The 20,608-nt window shown below is 42.8% G+C and overlaps 1 protein-coding gene across 1 annotated transcript; it reads left to right on the top strand.

Moving 5' to 3' along the window:
* Window positions 1–10,513: 10,513 nt before the first annotated feature.
* On the top strand, window positions 10,514–11,669 carry LOC138885372 (uncharacterized). The gene is made up of 2 exons (XM_070166316.1): window positions 10,514–10,627; window positions 11,070–11,669. Exons 1-2 carry the CDS (start codon window positions 10,514–10,516, stop codon window positions 11,667–11,669), a joined length of 714 nt encoding a protein of 237 aa, XP_070022417.1.
* Window positions 11,670–20,608: the final 8,939 nt, after the last annotated feature.

The raw sequence follows: 20,608 nt of genomic DNA, 5'->3' as shown, positions 1-20,608 counted from the left end.
TTAGATTTAGCATTGTTTCAAGCATTCCGAAGGTTTGAGTAGGTCCGTTTCATGATTTCAGACTTGTCGGTATGTTCGGACGGAGCCCAAGAGCCCCTAGCGTCAATCGGATAAGGCTCGAGTTAAGTTGGAATTTTGAGAAGTGCTGAAGCATCTGCTTTTGTCATAACCGCACCTGCGGTTGGTCGACCGCAAGTGCAAGACTGCAGAAGCGGTCCATGTAGCGCAGATGCAGCCCCAGGGTAGGCCAGGCCAAAAACCGCAGAAACGGCTCAGCAGAAGCGGCTTTGAGACCGTAGAAGCGGTCGCAGCCCGCTTGGCCGGTTCTGTAGGTGCGTCCGATTTCTCGCAGATGCGGTCCCCTGGCCGCAGATGCGAAAATCGCTGAAGCAGTGAGCTTCATTTAATACGGGTTCTAAGTCCCTTTTTGCCACTTTTCACTCTTCCATTGGCGATTTTGGGAGCTTTTGAGAAAAGACTTCCACTTAGCATCTTGAGGTAAGTTTATCCCACCTATTCTTAGTTTAATACTTGTGTATTAGGTAGATTAAACACTAGAATTTAGGTAAAATCAAGGGGTTAGAGCAAAACATAGGGTTTTGACAAAAGATAGATTTAACCACAAAATTTGTTATGAAATGAATTAGAAATCACATATTATTGATCCTTAGGTTATAGAGAACAACTTCCTTCGAAAAATTTCGGAATCCGACCATGTGGGCCCGGGGTCGGATTTTAGGAAACTTGTGTTGAGGGTTGGAAAATTGCGTAACTAGCTAGAATACGATCTTGTGAGCTTATATTGACTAGTTCCTACCTCATTTAACTAGTTTCGGATTGTTCGGCTCCAAATTGAGTGTTTGGGCTCGTTCCTGACATTTGGAAGTATACTTGGCACGAGGTAAGTCTCCTTTCTAACCTTGTAAGAGGGAATTGTCCTCATAGGTGTAATAATTGAATAAATTGCTACTATATGTGGGGGCTACGTACGCACTAGGTGACGAGAGTCCGTGCGTAGCTACTATTATGCTAAGTCCGGGTAGTCTAGGACCCATAAGCATGCTCTATGTGATATTCTTGTAACTTGATGTTTAATTCGGATTCGTATAAATCATGTTGATTAAGGTAAATGAGACTAGTAAGAGGAATCTTATTTTCCTTGACCTTTTAAATAGAAATTGAATATTTCTGTGAATAACTGCTCCTCAGATATACACTATTGTCAGCTTGTTGTTGAGTTTATTTATATTTGACCGCGTCGCACGTGTGATTCGCGAGCGGGGTAATAGATGCATCTATGGTTCGTGTCGTTCGACCCTCGGCAGTGGACAATTTACTTTTATGTTGGATCGGGTCGTACGACCCTCGGTGTTACTTGCGCATGCTTTACTTAATATTTTCCTATGGATTGAACTTCATATATACCTTGAAATGTAAAGGGATACCCATGATATTATCCGGAAAAAGAACTGTTATTCCTTGAATGCTAATTAATTGTGCTATCCATGATTAGAATAAATTCTTTCTCATATTATTTGACCCAAGTAGGTATCAAGTCAACCTCTCGTCTCTACTTCTTCGAGATTTGACGGGACACTTGCTGGGTACATATTGTTTATGTACTCATACTACACTTCTGTACTTAATTGTACGGGATCTGAGGCAGGTGTCTCTGCCTATCAGTCTGGTGCGCATCCCTGAGGAGAGTTTGAGACTTCTACGGTGAGCTACTTCCCTTCCCATGTAGTTCAGCAGCTTGAAGGAGTCTCTCTTATTTATTTTTTATGTTTATTTTGTGTCGGACAATAGGATAGATTGATTTTTTTGTATATTCTACTAGTTGCCCACAACTTGTGACACCGGGTCTTGGCACACACATTAATAGACTAGTATTTTGGGGTTGTATGATTATTTTTGGCACCTTACTGTTCCTTTTCTAGTTTTTACTTTAACTTAAGGAATTATTGCAACTATTTTGGTAAAAGTACGTGAGAATTTATTTAGTATTTTCCACGTTGGCTTGCCCGGCTATGGTGTTGGGTGCCATTATGACCTATTATGGAAAGGGGTCGTGACAATATGGTATCAGAGTACTAGGTTCACGTAGGTCTCACAAGTCATGGGCAAACCTAATAAAGTCTTGCGGATCGGTACAGAGACATCTGTATTTATCTTTGAGAGGCTATAGAGTGTTAGGAAAATTACTCTTTATTCATTTCCTATCGTGCAGTGGTTGGTATACTAAATTTCCCTCTTCTATTCTCTCACAGATGGTGAGGACACGCGCGGCTGATGTTCTAGACCCTGGAGGAGCTACTCCCCCCGTTGCTAGAGGCCGAGGCAGAGGCCGGGGGAGGGCACCGGCCCGAGGTAGGGGACGAGGGCGTCCCAGAGTTATCCCAGTAGCACCACCAGCAGATCCTGCGGGAGATCCTATCATCGAGGAGCAGGACGAGGTGCCCGCAGCTGAGCCTACCCCGACGAACTTTATGGCAGCACCGGGCTTCCAGGAGGTCATGGGCCGTATGTTGCGGTTCATGGATTCTATGACTCAGGCTGGTTTATTTCCAGCGGATCTAGCTATATCACAGGTAGGAGGGGGAGCACAGACCCCTACTGCTCAGGCTCCTGGACATCCAGTTGCAGTGTATCAGACTCCGGGTGCACTACCCGCAGATGGGGCCTAGCCAGTTATTGTAGTGGCGCCCCAGCCCAGACCAGCTACGGACGATGACCCGCAGAAGTTATTGGATAGATGGACTAGACTTCACCCTCCTATCTTCGGGGGTGAGCGTCATGAGGATGCCATGGATTTCATTGATAGGTGCAGGGACAAACTACACAACATAAGGATATTGGAGTCGCATGGAGTTGACTTCACTACCTTTCAGTTGGAGGGAAGGGCCCGTAGATGGTGGCAGTCCTATGTTCTTGGCAGGCCAGCAGGTTCTCCTTCCCTCACCTCGGGTCAGTTCACCCAGTTATTCTTGGATCGGTACATTCCACCCTTGGAGAGCGAGAGCTATGGTATCAGTTTGAGCATCTTGAGCAGGGTCAGATGTCTGTGACCGATTATGAGGCGAGGTTCTCTGAGTTGTCTCGCCATGCACTCATGATACTTCCCACAGATGCAGAGAGAGTGCAGAGATTTATTGCGGGGTTACACCCTGGTATTCAAGCTAGCATGGCCCAAGAAGTGGAGATGGTACTGAGTATCAGCTAGTGGTAGAGATTGCTCGCAAGATTGAGGGGTATCGCCGGAGGGGTAGAGAGCAGATTCAGTAGGACAGGAGGGCTCGATTTTGGGAAAGTTCAGAGGTTCTCCAGCTAGGGGTAGAGGTCACTTCGAGAGGGGTCAGCCCAGTAGAGCCCTGTACTCAGCACCACCACCCCCTCCCCGAGGTGCTCCAGTGAGACCTTATTTCAGTGCGATGCCGGAGAGTTCTTACTGCCCACCAGCTATTCAGGGTTCCTTCGGCGGGTATTCTGGTCATCAGGATTCTCCTGGTGCCCACTTCAGTGCCGCACCAAAGAGTTCATATCGCCCGCCAGCCATCCAGGGTTCTTCCAGTAGGTATTCGGGTCAGCAGACTCAGACATCAGGGCTTTAGGCTATGGTACCGAGAGTGTGCTATGAGTGTGGAGATTCGGGTCACATGAAGAGGACCTGCCCTAGACTTCAGGGCAAGGCAGTGCAGTAGGGTCAGTAGCCTATGATTTTAGCACCGGCTGCCCCGCCACCTAGAGGTGGAGGGCAGACTGTTAGGGGCCGTCCTAGAGGTGGAGGCCATGTAGGGAGAGGTCAGCCAACAACTGCTTAGTCAGGTGGAGGCTAGCCAGCCGGCGCTCCAGCCAGATTCTACGCCCTTCTGTCCATGCCAGATGCATTGGCTTCAGATGTCGTCATCATAGGTATTATTTTCGTCGGCGGTAGAGATGCTTCGGTATTATTTGATCTAGTGTCTAGTTATTCATATGTATCATCTCTATTTTCTCATTTCCTGGTTATTTCTCCTGAGCCTTTGGGCACTCTTGTTCATGTGTCTACTCATGTGGGTGATTCTGTGGTTGTGGATCGGATCTACCGGTCCTGTGTGGTCATATTATGTGGTTTCGAGACTAAAGTGGATCTCTTGTTGCTTGACATGATCGACTTTGATGTCATCCTAGGCATGGATTGGTTATCTCCATATCACGTCGTCCTAGATTGTCATGCCAAGACTATTTCATTAGCGAAGCCAGGGTTACCAAGGTTAGAGTGGAAGGGTTCCACGGTTGATACACCTAGTCGGGTTATTTCTTTCCTCAAGGCTCAGCATATGGTCGAGAAGGGGTGTTTGGCTTATCTATTATGTTCGGGACACTACCGCAGAGTCTCCGATGATTGATTCAGTTCCAGTAGTTCGAGAGTTCGGCGATGTGTTTCCTTCTGATCTTCCTGGCATGCCACCAGATCGTGATATTGATTTCTGTATTGATTTGGCTCCAGGCACCCAACCTATATCTATTCCACCGTACCGTATGGCTCCTAAAGAGTTGAAAGAGTTGAAGGAGCAGCTTGAGGAGTTGTTAGCAAAGGGGTTTGTTAGACCCAGTGTATCACCTTGGGGTGCGCCAGTATTATTTGTGAAGAAGAAGGTGGGACTATGCGGATGTGCATTGATTACCGCCAATTGAACAAAGTCACCATCAAGAACAAGTATCCGTTGCCTCGTATCGATGATTTGTTCAACCAGTTACAGGGTGCTAGAGTGTTCTCTAAGATCGACTTGAGTTCATGGTACCATCAGTTGAAGATTCGGGACTTGGATGTTCCGAAGACTGCATTCCGGACTAGATATGGCCATTATGAGTTTTTGGTGATGTCTTTTGGCTTGACTAATGCCCCAGCACCATTCATGGACTTGATGAACATGGTATTCAGGCCTTATATTAATTCATTTGTCATCGTCTTCATTGACGACATCTTGGTATACTCCCGTAGCTTGGGAGAGCACGAGCAACATTTGAGAGTAGTGCTTCAGAACTTGCAAGAGCAGAAGCTATATGCTAAGTTCTCCAAGTGCGAGTTTTGGCTGGAGTCAGTGGCATTCTTGGGGAATGCGGTGACAGGAAAGGGTATTAAGGTGGATCCCAAGAAGATTGAGGCAGTTTAGAGTTGGCCACGTCCTACCTCAGTGACCGAGATCAGGAGTTTCCTGGGGCTAGCAGGTTATTACAGACAATTCATGCAGGGCTTTTCATCTATCGCATCACCTCTGACTAGATTGACCCAGAAGGGTGCTCCTTTCCGTTGGTTCGATGATTGTGAGGAGAGCTTTCAGAAGCTCAAGACAGCTTTGACCACAACACCAGTTCTTGTGTTGCCTTCTGGTTCTGGGATGTATACGGTATATTGCGACGCCTCGCGCGTTGGCTTGGGTTATGTATTGATGCAGGAGGGGAGAGTTATTGCATACGCTTCGCATCAGCTAAAGGTTCATGAGAAGAATTATCCTATGAACAATCTAGAGTTGGCTGCCATTGTTCGTGCTCTTAAGATATGGAGGAATTATTTGTATGGGGTGTCATGTGAGGTTTATACTGATCATTGTAGCTTACAGCACTTGTTCAAGCAGAGGGATCTTAATTTGAGGCAGCGCAGGTGGCTTGAGTTACTGAAGGATTATGACATCGCCATTCTTTATCATCTGGGCAGGGCAAATGTGGTCGCGGATGCCTTAATCAGAAAGGCAGAGAGTATGGGTAGCTTGGCATTCATTCCAACAGAGGAGAGGCCACTAGCTTTGGACATTCAGTCCTTGGCTAACAGAATTGTGAGGTTAGACGTTTTAGAGCCCAGCCGAGTTCTTGTGTGTGTGGTTGCTCAGTCTTCATTATTGGGGCAAATAAAGGCCCGGCAGATCGATGATCCACATTTGGAGGTTCTTAGAGAGACGGTGCTTCAGGGAGGTGCCAAGGAGGTTTCTATTGGTGAGGATGGTGTTTTGCGACTCCAGGGTCGTCTATGTGTTCCTAATGTTGATGGTCTGAAGGAGAGGATTCTAGAGGAGGCACACAGTTTGCGGTATTCCATTCACCCGAGGGCCATGAAGATGTATCGCGACTTGAGGCAGCATTATTGGTGGCGGAAGATGAAGAAAGACATAGTGGAGTATGTGGCTAGGTGTTTGAATTGCTAGTAGGTCAAGTATGAACACCAGAGACCGGGTGGCCTACTCCAGCAGATGCCTATACCAGAGTGGAAATGGGAGCGCATTACCATGGATTTCGTAGTTGGGTTACCGCGGACTTTATGGAAGTTTGATTCAGTACGGGTCATTGTTGATAGGTTGACCTAGTCGGCCCACTTTATTCCAGTGGCGACTACTTATACAACAGAGAGGTATGCTCAGATTTACATTCGGGAGATAGTCCGGTTGCACGGTGTGCCTATTTATATCATATCAGATAGAGGCCCTCAGTTCACTTCCCATTTCTAGAGAGTTGTTCAGAGTGAGTTGGGGACCATGTAGAGCTCAGCACAACATTCCATCCTCAGACCGACGGGCAATCGGAGCGGACAATTCAGATTTTAGAGGACATGCTCAGAGCATGTGTGATTGACTTTGGAGCGTAGTGGGATCAGTTCTTGCCCTTGGCGGAGTTTGCGTACAACAACAGCAATCAGTACAACATGGAGATGGCTCCATACGAGGCTTTATATGGTCGACGTTGTCGTTCTCCTATCGGGTGGTTTGAGCCTGGTGAGGCTAAGTTATACGATACAGATTTGGTACAGGATGCCTTGGACAAGGTAAAGTTAATTCAGGAAAGGCTTCGCACAGCTCGGTCCAGATAGAAGAGCTATGCGGATCAGAAGGCGTGCGATGTATCATTCATGGTTGGCGAGAAGGTTCTCTTGAAAGTCTCGCCAATGAAAGGCGTTATGAGGTTCGGGAAGAAGGGGAAGTTGAGCCCTAGGTTTATTGGCCCCTTTGAGGTGTTGAGACGAGTTGGAGAGGTCGCTTACGAGCTTGATTTTCCCCCTAGCTTATTGAGAGTTCATCTAGTTTTTCATGTATCGATGCTTCGGAAGTATCATGCTGACTTGTCCCATGTGTTGGACTTCAGTACTATTCAGCTGGATGAGAGTTTGGGTTATGAGGAGGAGCCAGTTGCCATTAGTGATAGGCAGGATTTCTAGTTGAGGTCCAAGAGGATTTCTGCGGTGAGGGTCCAGTAGAGGGTCCAACCAGTCGAGGAGGCGACCTGGGAGTCCTAGGAGGACATGCGGAGCAGATATCCCCATTTATTCAGCAGCTCAGGTACTTTTCTATGTCCGTTCTAGGACGAACGTTTGTTTAGGAGGTGGAGAATGTCATGACCCGACCGGTCGTTTTGCCTTTTAGAACCCCATTCCCTTAAATAAAACTTCCTGCGCTTGCTTTACTAATTTACGACTTGTGGGGATGGTTGGTTCGGGATTTGGAAGAGTTTGGAGTGAAATATGATCATTTGATTCCTAAGGATTTTCTTAAAATGCTAAGTTTGACTTTGGTTAACATTTTGAGCAAACGGAGCCGGATTCATGATTTGACGGTCTCGGAGGGTCCGTAGGAAAATATGGGACCTAGGCGTATGCCCGGAATCGAATTCCGAGGTCCCTAGCCGAGTAATGAATTTTTATTAGAAATTGTTAAACTGAAATTCTAAGGAATTAAAGAAACTAACTAATGATTGATCACATGGGTATCAGGCCTGTATGTTGGTTCTGGAGCCCGGTACAGGTCCGAAATAACATTTAAGACTTGCCCGCAAAATTTGGTGCCAATCCGAGTAGTTTAAGGGCGTTTCAGCTCGTTTGAGGAAACTTAAGAACTTGAAGTTCATAAGTTTGATTCAATTGGTTTTAGGGGGTGATTCTTAGATTTAGCGTTGTTTCGGGCGTTCCGAAGGTTCGAGTAGGTTTGTATCATGATTTCAGACTTTTCGGTATGTTCGACGGGGGACCGGGAGCCCCGAGCATCAATCGGACGAGGCTCGAGTGAAGTTGAAATTTTGTGAAGTGCTGAACCATCAGCTTTTGTCATAACCGCACATGCGGTTGGTCGACCGCAGGTGGGAGACCGCAGAAGCGGTCCATCTATCGCAGATGCGGTCCAGGGTAGGCCAGGCCAAAACCGCAAAAGCGGCTTCGAGACCACAGAAGCGGTCGCAACCCACTTGGCCGATTCTGCAGGTGCGTTCGATTTCTCGCAGAAGCGGGACCGCAGATGCGGTTCCCTGGCCACAGATGCGGAAATCGCTGAAGCAGTGAGCTTCATTTAATACGGGTTCTAAGTCCCTTTTTGCCACTTTTCACTCTTCCATTGGTGATTTTGGGAGCTTTTGAGAGAAGGCTTCCACTTAGCATCTTGAGGTAAGTTTATCCCACCTATTCTTAGTTTAATACTTGTGTATTAGGTAGATTTAAACACAAGAATTTAGGTAAAATCAAGGGGTTAGAGCAAAACCTAGGGTTTTGACAAAAGATAGATTTAACCACGAAATTTGTTATGAAATGAATTAGAAATCATATATTATTGATCCTTAGGTTATAGAGAACAACTTCCTTCGAAAAATTTCAGAATCCGGGCACGTGGGCCCGGGGTCGGATTTTAGGAAACTTGTGTTAAGGGATGGAAAATTCTGTAACTAGCTAGAATACGATCGTGTGAGCTTATATTGACTAGTTCCTACCTCATTTAACTAGTTTCGGATCGTTCGGCTCCAAATTGAGAGTTTGGGCTTGTTCTTGGCATTTGGAAGTAAACTTGGAGCGAGGTAAGTCTCTTTTCTAACCTTGTAAGAGGGAATTGTCCCCAAAGGTGTAATAATTGAATAAATTGCTACTAAATGCGAGGGCTACATATTCACTAGGTGACGAGAGTCTATGCGTAGCTACTATTATGCTAAGTCTAGGTAGTCTAGGACCCATAAGCATGCTCTATGTGATATTCTTGTAACTTGATGTTTAATTCGAATTTGTATAAATCATGTTGATTAAGGTAAATAAGACTAGTAAGAGGAATCTTATTTTCCTTGACCTTTTAAAGAGAAATTGAGTATTTCTGTGAATAACTGCTCCTTAGATATACACTATTATCAGCTTGTTGTTGAGTTTATTTATATTTGACTGTGTTGCACGTGTGATTCACGAGCGGGGTAATAGATGCATCTATGGTTCGTGTCTTCGACCCTCGGCAGTGGACAATTTACTTTTATGTTGGATCGGGTCGTACGACCCTCGGTGTTACTTGCGCATGCTTTACTTAGTATTTTCCTATGGATTGAACTTCGTATATGCCTTGAAATGAAAAGGGATACCCATGATATTATCTAGAAAAAGAACTGTTATTCATTGCCATAAAATGCTAATTAATTGTGCTATCCATGCTTAGAATAAATTCTTTCTCATATTATTTGACCCTAATAGGTATCAAGTCGATCTCTCATCTCTACTTCTTCAAGATTAGACGGGATACTTACTAGGTACCTATTGTTTATATACTTATACTACACTTCTGTACTTAATTGTACAGGATCTGAGGTAGGTGTCTCTGGCTATCAGTCTGGTGTACATCCCTGAGCAGAGTTCGAGACTTCTATGGTGAGCTGCTTCCCTTCTCATGCAGTTCAGCAGCTTGAAGGAGTCTCTCTTATTTATTTTTGTTGTCTATTCTGTTTTGGACAGTAGGATAGATTAATTCTTTTGTATATTCTACTAGTTGCCCAAAACTTGTGACACCAGGTCTTGGCACACAATTAGTGGACTAGTATTTTGGGGTTGTATGATTATTTTTGGCACCTTACTGTTCCTTTCTGGTTTTTACTTTAACTTAAAGAATTATTGCAACTATTTTGGTAAAAGTAAGTGAGAACTTATTTAGTATTTTCCGCGTTGGCTTGCCCAGCAATGGTGTTGGGCGCCATCATGACTTATAATGGAAATGAGTCGTGACAGTTGAAGGCTTGGACCAGTGGGTCCAGAAAATTTTGGACGTTACTACGCCCGAGACCGTCACATGAAAAGAACTGGCCCTTTCTCTGTTGTTGGATTCAGGTCTACCCTAGGGCTCAGTTGTCTTCCCCGAGGAGGATGTTTTGGCTAATTCTGTTGATGCGGCGATGCTGATGCATGAGGCTTTTACACAGATAGGTGTCTTCGGATCTGCTTCTGGTGTGAGTGCTTTTTCTCGGAGTCCCCCGCCGGAAAACAAGCAACCAAAAAGAATACATTCCTTCGTGGCCGGGGGAAAAAATAAAAAGGAAAAGAGTGCCGCTCCTGAGTCGTCTCTGGAAGTTGTGGTGATGAGCCCCCCTCCCGGGCCAGCCATAGACACCATAATGATTGACGATGATGGGGAAGCTAGCAAGGAGGGGGCTTCTCTACATAGAAGATGACGACCTTCCTCAAATCAACAGACTGCTCAATCTGTTGAGTTAGTTACACCAACCGTGATGATGCCTCAGCACTCTAGGGGAGTATGAGATGGTGGAAAATGCTAACTCCCGCTTCTGGATCATAGTTGTCGTGCTGGATACCGTGAGGCTGAGCACCGGGTCCTTGCCGTCTTCGGTTGATGAGAAACCAACAACCAGCACTGTGCTTGCCGCAATCAGCTCTCATCCTTCAACGCCATCAGCTTTATCTCCTTCTTCACCAACTCTTCCTTCGCACCAGCAACTGCTACATCATCTCTACTGGCCGTAACTGCCCGAGAAGAGGATGTCCCTCTCCCCCAATCCCCACGTCATGGGAACTTGGAGAAAAATTATGCTGCTCCCTCAGAAGATTTGCAAGAAGGAGGACCATTACTCTTTCGATCTCTATTGGATGCCACCTGCTGTCCCGGCCGGTGGGACTTGCAAACTATCTGAAGCCTTTGGCTTCAGAAAAATATAGGGAAATGATATAAGCTCTCTCGGGAGAGTGTTTATTGAACAATGCTATGCACAACGCAGCAACGGTATATTATTCGTTTACTTCGCTATCTCTTATATCTTTGATATAGTAGGATTTTGGATTTGTATTTTTCGATTTGCAGGCCAACTTCTTTGCTTTCGAGGGCCTCCAAAGTTTGATTCGAGAAAATGAGGAACTTACCTCCGAGCGGGATCAACTTTTGTCCGAGCAGAACAAAACTTCTGCTCGTCTCTCAGAGCTGGAAGCTAGAGCTGCTGAGGCCATTGTGTTAGAGGCTCGGTTGCAGCAAAGCGAGCAAAAAATAGAGACCCTTAACCAAGAAATCGCCCCGTTCAGGGCTCAATTTGAAGAAGCTAGGGCAAAATGTGTTGAAAATCATAATACAGTTCTTGCTGCATTCGATCGTGAGGCTGCCTCCGCTGAAAGATTGAACAATTTGGAGGCGACCTTGAACTCCAAAACTGAAGAACTTGCTGCTGCCGGGGTGAAGTATGGCCAACTGGAGGAGAAGCATAAAAAGACCATTGAGCATAATAGACTTTTGACCTCTATTGTCTGTGACCTTGATGTCAGCCTCCAGTCCGTTAGATTCGTGCGAGAAAACCTTTCTGCTGAGGTTGACCAGCTTAAAGAAAAACTCAAGCATCGTGCGGCTTCCCTCATAGTTGAAAAAAACATATGTTGTATACAACATGAGGAGAAAATCCTTCGAAGAGGATAAAGCGGGCGTCATTGACTTTGATGCCGAAATCTGCTAAAGCCCATGAGCTGGAGTCGGCTGCTAAAAGGGGTCTTCTAGCCAGGCCTGATGCTACGATTCTTATGGTTCCAGTTCTGAGTTCTCAAGAATTAAAGAGGAACCGTAAAGCAAAGATATTGAAGGCCAGAATGACGAAGGCCAAGATATTGAACCGGTGGCGGATCTACCCACTTCTCCTTGGGGCACGGATGCTTTCTTCCTCCGATTTCCGGCGATGCTGCAGCTTAGTCTTTGATTTCCTTTTCAAACTTTTGTACTTGTGTCGTTTGGCACATTTATTGTAAACACAAACACCTATTCGTTCAAGTATTGTATAAGTTTCCTTTTCTGCATACTTTCGTTTAAACATTTGCACAAGTTTGCCCATTGCGTCTTTTTTTATTTAAGTGTTTGCTAAGTTTTACTATTTGCATCTAATCATGCAAGGCTTTGGGTGTATTTTCCGCTGAAAGCATTTGGATTCCGGGTATAAGTTCTACCAAAATCAAATCTTTAACGTGAGGGTTTTCATAAGAGAGGGCCCTCTTATATTTACAGTGCTCTTAAAGGTGACGTCTCTTGTTCATTAGGGTACTAGTACTTGTTTAACTTTCAAATGATAAAATCAATACATCATTTAGACAAGAAACAAAATAGAAATAAAAGGGATTTACTTTATTCCTTCCATATCCAAAAGTACATAAGCATTCATTGTGCTAAAAAGAAATTGTCATTTCTTGTGGTTAACTTGTACAACTTGTTTCTACGAGACTGGCCGTGCAGTCCCTAGTCCCGATGATACAATTATGTTTTTGGGTTTCGTATTCTGATCGAAGTGGCATTCATTGTTGCCATATCTTCATATCATTTTCCCTCAATGTTCGAATGCAAAGAATGTGAATTAAAATACTTGGAGTTTTACACCTTCGAGGATTCCACTAGTGAATTTCTAGATAATCTTTAGTTCGGTAACAAACTTCACTTCCCCTTAGGAATTTATGTTATCGAGCCAAAGATTATCTAACAATCCACCAGTGGCTTGCACTTGTGAAAGGTTGGGTAATCTCTATTCAACAGCAAACTCAACTTCCCGATAGGAACTTTGCTATCGAGCAAAAGACTATCTAACCGCTCTGTAGAGGTTCTTTGCTTGTTTGCCTTATCATTAAAAGGTTTTATTGTTGATGTTGAAACTTCCATCATAGTATGTTTTTCGTTGCTGCCTCGCTAAAAACCTTGCCAGAAAAATCCAATTGGAACAAAAATCGGACGGAGGGAAAAAGAGTGCGGCACATACTTTCACTACATGTCATGTTCATCAGCAATAGTATCTCTTGAGTTGTGCCACATTCCAGTTAGTTGGCAACTTTTCTCCATCTTGATTCTCTAACTCGTATGACCCTTTTCAGGTGACAACAAAAACTTGGTAAGGACCTTCCATGTTGGACCTAGCTTTCCAGTATTGAGTTCCCGGTTATTCTGAGTTCCTTTCCTTAAAATCAAGTCTCCTACTTTGAAATAACGGAGGTTGGCTGTTTGATTATAATATCTCTCTATTCGCTGTTTTTAAGCTGCCATCCTTATATGCGCCAAGTCTATGCGTTCATCGAACAGCTCCAAATTGACTAATATTGCTCCACTGTTTGCTTCTTCGTTTGACCGTAAATATCTCATGGTAGGTTCACCTATTTCCACAGGGATTAGGGCGTCTACCCGTACACAAGATAAAAAGGAGTCTCTGCCATTGTTGATATCCAATTTTGCCCTCATATTTTTCTAAATAGTATATATATATATATATATATATATATTCAAAATATCATTTTGCATCATTATTTAATTTACAAAATTTATACAAGTATTTTCCAGATTTTTTCGCTATTTTAAGAGTTTTAAAATTAATTTTCTTGCATTTAAATTACTTAATTATCCCTTTAAATTATTTATGATGACTTAATCATCCAAATTTATTATTTATACCCACATCATGTTTTAAATATTTTTATTTCATTTTACATAATTGCATTTATATTTTTAAGCTATTTACATAATTTTATAGTAATAACCTATATTATACACCTAATTGTATTCGATTCATTATCTATGCTAAAATACCATTTCTTATATTTTTATAATATTAAGTTATTATAGTTAAGTATTTTACTGCATAAATAACATTTTTTCATTATTTATTAATCACTTTTATAATTTTTTTATAAATTTTGTGTATTTAAATTATAGGCTTTTTTAGTCAATTTTCGGACCAAATTTGGCCCAAATCCTTAGCCCAACAGCCCCAGCCCAAACCAAACGACCCTTTATTAAATTCGGTCCCGACTCGTTTTAAACAACCTGCCCCATCCCTATTTCGATCCTAACCGTTGATCTCAAATGATCAACGGCCTATAATAATTCCCCTACTTTCCTTATATCCCCTCCACCATACCCTAATATCATTTCTCCACTTCAGCCGCCTCTATTCTCTATGTTCCTCTCTTCTTCTTCACAAACCCTAGCCGTTGTATCTCTCAATCTCTTCGAATCTGGCCCCTATATGGAGTCCCTTCGTGATTCTCTTGCCTTATTCTGCTACCACTCACGCGTTCATGGTGTTACTTAGTATTTACCTAACTTTGGCAAATGTTACATGTTAAGATGGGCCTGATTTGGCTCCAATTTTGTGAAAATCTTCCCAATGTTTCATCTATATATACTCTACAATGAATGATTCTTGCCTTTTTTACCAGATTCATGTCTATTGGACTCAACTAGGGCTTGAAATTTCAATTTTTCTTTTACTGGTTCTATTATTGATTACATGTGATATTTTTATTTCTTTATTTATGTTTGATTAATTGTTTTCCATATTTGTTTGTTCGATTTCTACCACTATATAAGCCCTACCCAATTTCCCCTTTAGACAGACCTAATTTCACTTCTATTACACTCACTATACTCTTCTCTCACTCGTTCACTTCTTCTAAGATACTTGAATATTTTTTCGGAATCGTTAAATTCTTGGCCGGCTGAAAGCCAAGGCCATAATACTGTGAAAACGACCTCCTCCGGTACAAGCACTGCTCGGAGCCCTTCTCGAGGCTCTTGTGAACTCTAAAGCATAGGGGATTTGGGGTTCTCTTTCTACCAATATTCTGAATTCCTCACTCTGATTGCTCGTTTAACTTTGCTACTGGTTAGTGTCCTTGACTCTTACAATGTTAACTATTCTCCTTTCGGTTTGTCTATGACATTTGTGTTCTATGTGCTAATGTTGTTCAGGTTTTGTAAGCATGATTCAGTTTCCCTTCTATTCATGGATCCCTGATATTGTATTCTTTACTACCACTATATTGCTTTTAACAATCCCTTGCAGTTCTATGTTCTTTATTAGTTGAATTCACTAGGCTTCAATATATGTAATATGCTTTCATTATCGGAATGGATTCCAGTTTTCTTAAGTGCTTCTAGACTAATGTGTATTCCCTACATTGTCATGTATTCCATGTTTGTGTTCTAGACCTTGTTGAGTTCTTCTTGCCCAAAATGATAGGTCCCTAAGGCTGTATTGATTAGCTAAAACATGTTTCCATGCCATTTAAGTTTTATTGGTTTGTTAATCTTGTGTCTTTAGAATGGCTTCTAGGGCAAATTGCTATGTCAGTTTCCCTTTTGGCTAGGTAACTGGTACAAATGGTTATGCTTACCTGTCGCATTCCCCTTAAGTGCTATATATTCTCATGAGTTAGGACACTATTGAGGTTTATGGTAGACCATGCTATTAGTTTGTTGCAATGCTGCCTATGGTCATCTTCATGTGGAATCGCATATCCCTCTAACTATAATTGCTTTGAATAAGGCTCACTTGTTTAAAGTCTTTTCTGACCTATTTTTGGTTAATGTCTTGTGCTAAACTTAATTTTTGGGAAATTAGCACGTATGTGTGTTTGTCCTGTTAGCTCAATAGACTTGCTTCTTAGGCCCTCTTAATGTGTAACTGTGTTCAACATGCTACACCCGTTTCTTTGTTGAATAATTGCTCAACATGGTGTTAGTTTTCTATGTCAAACTTGTTATGTCAAAGATGTCCACCTAGTTGGCATGTTTAAGCCCTCTTGTTTGACCAATTTTGTTCCATTATCTTCTAACAATGATGATCACTACTAATAGACTTTAGGACTGTCAATTGGTTACCTTGTATGGTTTGTCCCTTCTAAGCCTGGTACGAGTTTGTGTATGGCCCTGGGTGTGTAGTTGACACACTCTCACTCTTGAGATGTGCTGGGTTCCGGATATACTGTTCGTATGAAAGGTAAAGCTTGATGAATGCCCAAGTGGGTTATTTCTCTTTGGGCCTGCTCTGTTTATTAGGCAAGTAGTCTTTCAATATGTAATATTCACACTTTTATTCATTATTCTTGAGTCTGTAATAATTTGTGAACAAAACAGATGGGGAAATTAGTAAAAAGGGGGTAGGGTACTCTAATTCTCACATAAATGGGTAGAAAGCATGCCTATAGAATCTATGTGGTCTATTCGCTATTTTCTTTACATGTTTTTAATTTCATGAGTAGAAAGTCTGCCTATAAGAGTCACACACACACACACACATCACTTAACTCGCCAACACATGTTGTTTCAAGTGCTTGTTGTACCTATTTCCACTACTGTGCACTCTTAGATACCATGTCTATAGGGCATAGCAGTGCAATATTCTACTTACCTATGTGCCATGCCTATATAGGACTTTAAATTATTAGTCTATCAATTCCCTCAATTATCATTGTACTACTTATCTAGATACCATGCCTATAGGTTTAATAATCAATCAGTTGCTTGTATCGTTTGTACTGCTTCTCTTATATAGCATGCCTATAGGGATAAAACTATATAAAACTATTTCAATTGCCAACTATTAGATATCATGCCTCTAGGACACTGTCACTGTCATTTCGAGAAGAAATGATGGCATTTATCCGAAGACCAGGAAATGAATCTGCTCAAAGCGACCAATCTCCCCGTTAGTCTTTGAACCTATTTTACGCTTGATAGCTGGTCCGGGATGTCTTCGATGGCCTTGATTTTATCAGGGTTAACCTCAAACCCCCTTTCTGACACCAAGAATCCCAGGAACTTACCGAAGCTGAACCCGAACGCACACTTCTCGAGGTTCTTCATGTTGTGATTCCTTAAGCTGTCAAAAGTTTCTTGCAAGTGTTTGAGATGATCACCTGCATTCAAAAACTCAAGCATATCATCCATGTAAACTTCCATGGTTTTGCCTATTTGCTTTTCAAACATCTTGTTCATGAGCCATGATAAGTGGCCCCGACGTTCTTTAGCCCGAAGGGCATCACGTTGTAACAATATGTGCCGAAATTCATGATGAAGAAAGTTTTTTCCTGATCCTCTGGGTCCATTTTGATTTGATTGTACCCAGAGTAAGCATCGAGGAAACTCATTAACTCGTGCCCGGTTATTGCATCAATCATTTGATAAATGTTTGGCAATGGGAACGAGTCTTTCGGGCATGCCTTATTTAAGTCCTTATAATCTACGCATATGCGAAATTTATTATTCTTCTTTGGGATAACTACTACGTTAGCTAGCCAGTTGGGATACTTTACTTTTCAGATTGAACCGATATCAAGCAGGCGAGTTACCTCTTCTTTGATGAATTTATTTCTGACCTCGGCAATAGGACGTTTTTTCTATCTTACAGGAGGAATGCTGGGATCCAAGCTTAGCTAGTGTACGGCCACTTCCGGCAGGATACCTGTCATATCCACCTGTGACCATGCAAAACAATCGACATTAAATTTAAGAAATTCAATAAATTCCATACCTGAGTTTGGGTTGCAGTCCTGTCCCCAAGTGGAATTTCCTCTCCAAGAATTTTTCAAATAATGCTACTTGCTCAAGTTCTTCTGCTGTGGACTTTGTTGCATCCGTCTCTTCTGGTACCTGGAATACCTTGGTACTTGATATGATTCTGATGCCCCTTCCCCCTGGTTGACTTCGCTTGGCTCGAGAACAGGCGCTCGCTCATGTAATTGTTATGTCGCATGCTCCTTCCCATTGCTACTGGAGACTGAGATTGCATTCATCTCCCTTGCTGCAGGTTGGTCACCTCTTATTTGTTTAACTCCCTCGGAGTTTAAAATTTTAGCAATTGATGATATGTTGATGGCACAACCTTTATTTCATGCAACCGCGATCTCCCCAGGATGATATTGTAACCCATATCGCCGTCCACTACCTTGAAAAGGGTCATCTTTATCACCCCCTCGGCATTCGTGGGTAGTATGATTTTTCCGCGGGTTGTCACGCTTGCCAAATTGAACCCAACGAGGATTTTTGTGGCTCAGAATGATACTTCCAATGAGCTTGGCTTACTCCAACACTCTCCACTGGATAATATTGGCTGAACTTCCTGGACCCACCAGAACACGTTTAATTTTAAAATCTAAGACATTTAGAGAGATTAACAGGGCATTATTATGTGGTAGTAGCAGCCCCTCTACGTCTTCCTCCGTAAAAATAATGTCGTCTTCAGCAACTTTCCGGAGTCTTTTGTTGTAGGTCACAGATACCTTTATCTTTTTCGTCACTAAAAATGTAACCCCGTTAATCTCGTCCCCCCCCCCCCCCGAAAATTATGTTGATCGTCAGGCGTGGGAGATCTTCTCCAGTTTTTGAAGGCTCTGCATTATCACAATTCCGACTGTAATTGTTTTTAGCTCGGTCGCCTAAATATTCCTTGAGATGACCGTTTTTCAGCAATGTCGCCACCTCTTCATGCAGATGCCGGCAATCCCAGTCCACCGTTTGTCCGATGGTATTTGCACTACAAATTAGGATCCATCTGGCAGGGATCAGATCTCACTAGCTTCGAGAACCGTGCTTCTTTAATGTTCCTCAAAGCTAATACCAGCTCCACTACGTTGACATTGAAGTTGTATTCGGAAAGTCTAGGGTAGGAAGAATCTAACATTTCCTTGTTCTGCAATGACCTGTAGTTTCGACCGCGATCGGTAGCGAATCTGTTTGCCGACCGAAAACCTCTGCCACATCCTTCGGCCCGTTCATAGGGGAAAAACTGACTCCTCGAAGACCGTCGATCTGTATTGAAATAGTCTTTCGATTTCTCTTTATTCTTCTCCTGGTCACGACTCTTAGCCGACGCTGGAAAACCGAGCTGATCATCTTTAATCCTTATTCTCGACTTGTATCGATTGTGAACATCCGCCCAAGTTGTTTCCTGGAACTCGAACAAACTTTATTGCAACTTTCGAGAAAGCCAGACCTTTGGTGAATGCTTCGGCTGCCCATTCGTCCAGAATGGCTGGTAACAACATCCTTTCCTTCTGGAACCTGATTACAAACTCCCGTAGTAACTCAAACTCTTTTTGCGAAATCCTAAATATATTGGCCTTTCGGGCCTGTACTTTTCTGGCCCCAGCATGGGCCTTGATGAAAGAATCCGCGAGCATCCCAAAGGAGTCTATGGAATGCTCAGGCAAAAGCGAATACCATGTCAGGGCTCCCTTCATAATAGTCTCCCCGAATTTCTTCAGCCAAATAGACTCAATCTCGTGGGGAGCTAAATTGTTTCCCTTCATCGCCATTGTATAGGTGGTGATATGCTCATGAGGATCCGAAGTCCCATAATACTTCGGCACGTCTGGCATTTTAAACCACTTCGGGATTAGTTCCGGTGTTGTGCTTGGTTTGTACGGCAATTATGTGTACTTCTTTGAGTGTAGGCCTTTCAGCACTGGTGGTGCACTCGGAATTTGATCTATTCATGCGTAAACTTCCCTCACAAATCGCATGAGTTCGATTTTAAAGGGATAACTCTCATTGTTGTGACCGGATTTGTTCCCCCCGGCCCCGTCGAAGCCGACCTCGCCCCTCGGGGTGTTATTGTCGACCCTCTACGTCGTTTAGTTTACGGGAGCACTGGGAAGAATTGGGCCTTGCCTATTCATGTTTGATGTTTTATACTTCAATGCCACACAAGAGGGGATGATTTGTGTGGTGTCCAATTTTCACGTGCGTAGATTATAGAAGAACATGGTTCTTCTGTGTGTTCCTTAAACTACTATTGCAGAAATAATAAATGTGAAAAGTAAGGAACACAAGTATTTTTACGTGAAAAACACCCGGCTCAAAAGGTGAAAAAACTACGACCTACTACTCAGTAGGATTTTCCCCAACACTTCACTAAATCACTGAGCCAAAATAATATTTACAAATACTCTTTGTAAACCTAAGGATTACCTCTAATCCTGTTATAGCAATCGGCCTCTAACTGTTGCGATAACTTCAAGTTAACTCTAACTTGAATAGTCAAAGTACCTATTAGAATTGCTTCTAGATAAAGCTGAAAGATACAATATGAAAACACCTACTACAATTGTACTAGAATAAAAGACAGACATTTGGAACTAGTTCTTCTATCTGGTTCATGTAGCTTCAGGTTCGCACACTTGAATCACACAAGAATTGCTTGCAAAATGTCTTGCTATTTTGCTCTCAACTCACGTTTAACTTCAGCTTTTGTGTGTACTTGTAAAGTGAGAACATCCTGCAATTTTTAGAGTTAATAGAGTAGAAAATAACTAGAGTTTTGATGCTACTCTTCCTTGGTGGAAGAGTTCTAGTTAACTTCAACTTCTAACTCCTTCCTTATCTTGGATAGTGTTTCTTTGAGTAAGGACTCCTTCTCCTTATTAATTATGCAATATTTTTGATCAGGAGATATCAGATATAACCACTTAATCTTATCTCCCTCATGTGCATCCTCTGTGCTTGAATCTACCTGTGTTTGTATATACTGTGGATGGACCTGGTTCATGCTTGAGTTCATTTGTCAATCTTCAAAACAAACTTCACTTGGGCCAACAGTATTGTTGGAAGCG

The sequence above is a fragment of the Nicotiana sylvestris genome, chromosome 2 (genome assembly GCF_000393655.2).
Source record: "Nicotiana sylvestris chromosome 2, ASM39365v2, whole genome shotgun sequence".
Taxonomy (NCBI): Eukaryota; Viridiplantae; Streptophyta; class Magnoliopsida; order Solanales; family Solanaceae; genus Nicotiana; species Nicotiana sylvestris.
The sequence above is the reverse complement of the archived record's forward strand: the minus strand, read 5'-3'. Positions and strand labels throughout refer to the sequence as shown.